Source organism: Haemorhous mexicanus, chromosome 21 (assembly GCF_027477595.1).
Source record: "Haemorhous mexicanus isolate bHaeMex1 chromosome 21, bHaeMex1.pri, whole genome shotgun sequence".
NCBI lineage: Eukaryota > Metazoa > Chordata > Aves > Passeriformes > Fringillidae > Haemorhous > Haemorhous mexicanus.
In genome coordinates, this window is record NC_082361.1 from 3,692,851 (window position 1) to 3,696,165 (window position 3,315).

At 54.8% G+C, this 3,315-nt stretch overlaps 1 protein-coding gene across 1 annotated transcript; it reads left to right on the forward strand.

Moving 5' to 3' along the window:
• The first annotated feature begins 231 nt into the window (after positions 1-231).
• Positions 232-942, forward strand: FAM163B (family with sequence similarity 163 member B). Its single transcript, XM_059865383.1, has 3 exons — positions 232-324; positions 405-628; positions 764-942. The coding sequence occupies exons 1-3, from the start codon at positions 232-234 to the stop codon at positions 930-932; spliced, it is 486 nt and encodes a 161-aa protein (XP_059721366.1). The 3' UTR covers positions 933-942.
• Positions 943-3,315: the final 2,373 nt, after the last annotated feature.

Consider the following 3,315-nt stretch of genomic DNA (forward strand, 5'->3'; position numbering starts at 1 on the left):
GTCTCTCACCTACTGCATGAAGTTTTTTAACCCTTACACCTGCAATGGCATTTTTGGGGACTCCCCGGTGACTTTCCACGGGTGCCCAGCGGATCCTGATTCTGCCCTTCAGAGCCCTCCTGCTTTTTTAGCCCACTTCAAAGGGGGGTAAGCAGAGATTTTGGGGCTGTGCAGCCCAGCCCCTCACCCCGTGCACTCCATTTTGCAGGCTGTTAATGGAGAAGAGGGCGGATGACAGCCGGGACCGTGGTCATCACAGGTGGAATATTAGCGACTGTCATTTTACTCTGTATCATCGCCGTCCTCTGCTACTGTAGGCTCCAGGTAAGGCTGGGGCTGCCTCAGCGGGGAGGGCTGCTGGTGTGGGAGCTTTGGGGGTGCCAGCTGAGCCCCTCCCGTTTCAGTACTACTGCTGCAAGAAGGATGAATCCGAGGAGGACGAGGAGGAGCCCGACTTCGCCGTGCACTCGCACATCCCTCCGCTGCACTGCAACCGCAACGTAGTGCTGACCAACGGCCCCTCGCTCTACTCCTCATCCCCCTTCGCCAAAAAACCTGCCCAGAGCCGGCCCAGCTGCCCCAGCTGCACCCCCTACGAGCCCCCAACCTCCTTCCTCCAAGAACCCCCCACCTCTTTCCTCCAGGAGCCCCCCACCTCTTTCCTCCAGGAGGCCCCCACATCCTTCCTCCAAGAGCCCACCGCATCCTTCCTCCAGGAGCCCCCCACATCCTTCCTGCAGGAGCCCCCCACCTTCTTCCTGCAGGAGCCCCCCGAGGAGCTGCACAACGGGGGGGACAGGGTGAGCTACAAGACGGTGAGCCAGGAGGATCTGGCACTGCCCGTGTCCAACCTGCAGGCGCTCAACCCCAACCGGCTCTCGGCCATGCGGGAGGCGTTCTCCCGCAGCCGCAGCATCAGCACCGATGTGTGAGGTGCCGCCTCCCCAGCCAGCCCCGGGGGCTGTGGACAGCGGGGAGGGCTGGTTGGAATTCGTGGAGGAGTTTTGAATAGGGAAAAAAGAAAAAAAAATGAAGTGAATGTATTTTGAAGGGCTGGCGGTGTAAAGGGGGAGCGGAGCAAACTCAAGTGGGGAGTGTGGGGGTGCAGCTGGAACAGGAGGTTTCCCACTGCAGTGTTGCTTGGTTTTTTCTTTTATAAAGAGGATTTTGATATTGAGCATCCTTTTCTATGGAGGAGTTGCCCCTCCTCACCATTGGGCCAGGGATGAGGAGTGGATGATGGGGCTCGTGGGTGGCTGAAAACGGCTGAGAACGTGCTGCAGGTCAGGGCCCCAGGATACACTCAGCCCCCCCAAAATGTCACTGCCTGGGGGCCCCAGGATACACTCAGCCACCCCAAAATGTCACTGCCCACCCTTCTGCCAGCCTGGGCTGTGCTGCTCCCTGCTGCAGCCATGGGGGTGGCTGTGAGCCCTGCACCATTCCCAGCCCATCCCACTGCCCCAGCCAGGCATAATCCCAGGTGCCAGGCACAATCCCCTCAGGGTTAGGATGGCAACTGGGCCTGTCCCTGGAGACCCCCAGAGTGGCCTCATGGACCCCCTGAAGGAGCTGGGCTGGGGATGTAAAACCTCTGCATTACTCAGTGATGGAAATCACACACAGCACACCTTGGGATGGAGGGATATCCCTGTGGATAATCAGTATCCCTGCTCCAAGTGATGCCACACACAACTTCTGGCTGAGGGCTCCATGGCACAGGGGTCACCGTGTGTGTGCCCACCCCTTGCATGCACATTTTTACACACATTTATTTGTTTGGGAGAGGTTTTTTAAACAAAAAATTAAAAAATTTCACTTTTCCCCTATCCAGGACCGTGTCAAAACACTTTTAAATTTAGTCAAAACCTCTAATTTGCATTTTCCACTGAACCATTTGCCATGGCTGGGCAGCCTGGCTGTGGCAGCAGCTCTGTCCCATCTGGATCCAGCAGGGACAGCCCTGGGGGAGCAGCAGGCTCAGAGCTGGTCCCTCTGCCCCAGATGTGCTACAAGGAATCCCTTGGGCTTACTCAGAGATTTAGGAGAGGAACTGCAGCTCTGAGGAACCTCCTGCTCTGGTTCCTCCTGGCTGTCTCCATTCCTCCCCTCTGACCTCAGCACGCTCCATGTGACAGAACTCCCTGTTTCTCCTGGACTGGGCATTATTCAGGTTAAATCATCACCTGGGGATGGCTGGTGAGGATGGACTGGCTGCACAGAGACTCAGATGGCCTCAGGGCTGTGCTCCGGGGGGATTTTCCTTTTTAAAGATGTTCTGGGGAAGAAGCAGCCGTGGCTGCAGCCCCCGGGGCTCACGGACACTGTTTGCAGCCTGGCTGGGTATTTTACTTCAAACCACTGAGGGCTTTTAATTCCACAGGAAACCTTTTGAAGTACAAGTCAGTCTTTGCAAATGAGTATCTTTGACTTTCTGGGGGGGTTCTGTTTGGGGTGGGGAGGGCTGGGGTTGGTTTCCTACGTGTTTAATATTCCGGGCTCGGCCCCTGTGGCCCAGCACATCCCAGAGGGATGCAGCCACTCAGGCCATGCCCCCATGTACAGTTCTCACTGGGGTTTGTTCCCATGCCTTGAGCCCTTCTCTTCCCGTTTTTCGTGATTTCTCCTACCAGCCTTCCTTTCCTCCTTTTTTTCCTTGTTTCTTTCCCTTGTAGCTTGGAAAATTCAGCAAATGGTTGGCTTTCACTAACCCTCACCTGGTGATCTGTTGTACAGGACTTTGGGAATCTCAGATTTGGGGAGGGAAAAAGTCAAAAAAGAAAAAAAAAATAATAAAAAGAAATAAATTACTTTGACATGGGTTTTGTGGTTTGTTGTTTGGTTGTTTGGGTTTTTTTGCCTCTGCACCTGCAGATTTGGGGAGGTGTTTGCAAAGCACTCAGGAGCTCCCTGCTGCTGAGGGAGGGTTGCAGCAGCACTTGGGGTGCACAGAGGAGTTTGGGGGATGCTAAAGAACCTTTGGCTCAGTGTCTGGGGGTCACACCAGTAAAAACACAGAGCAATACCCCCTTGGGAGCTCAGAAAGGCCCTTTTCTTACTGGCACCATGTGAAATCTCTCTGCTCCCAAACCCCTGAGGAGCTTCAAGGCTGCAGCTTCTAAAAGCACAGAACCCCAAAAGGCTCCCAAAAGTCCCCAAATCCCCCCATTGTTGGGATTTTTCCTTCCATCACTGTCCAAGTAGCTGTGATTCTCCTGATTTAAAGCTGCTCTGCCTCCCCTGGGCACCAGCAAATCCCCAGCCCCAATTCCAGAGCTCCCAGCACTCCACTACAAACTAGAGAATAAAACAAAA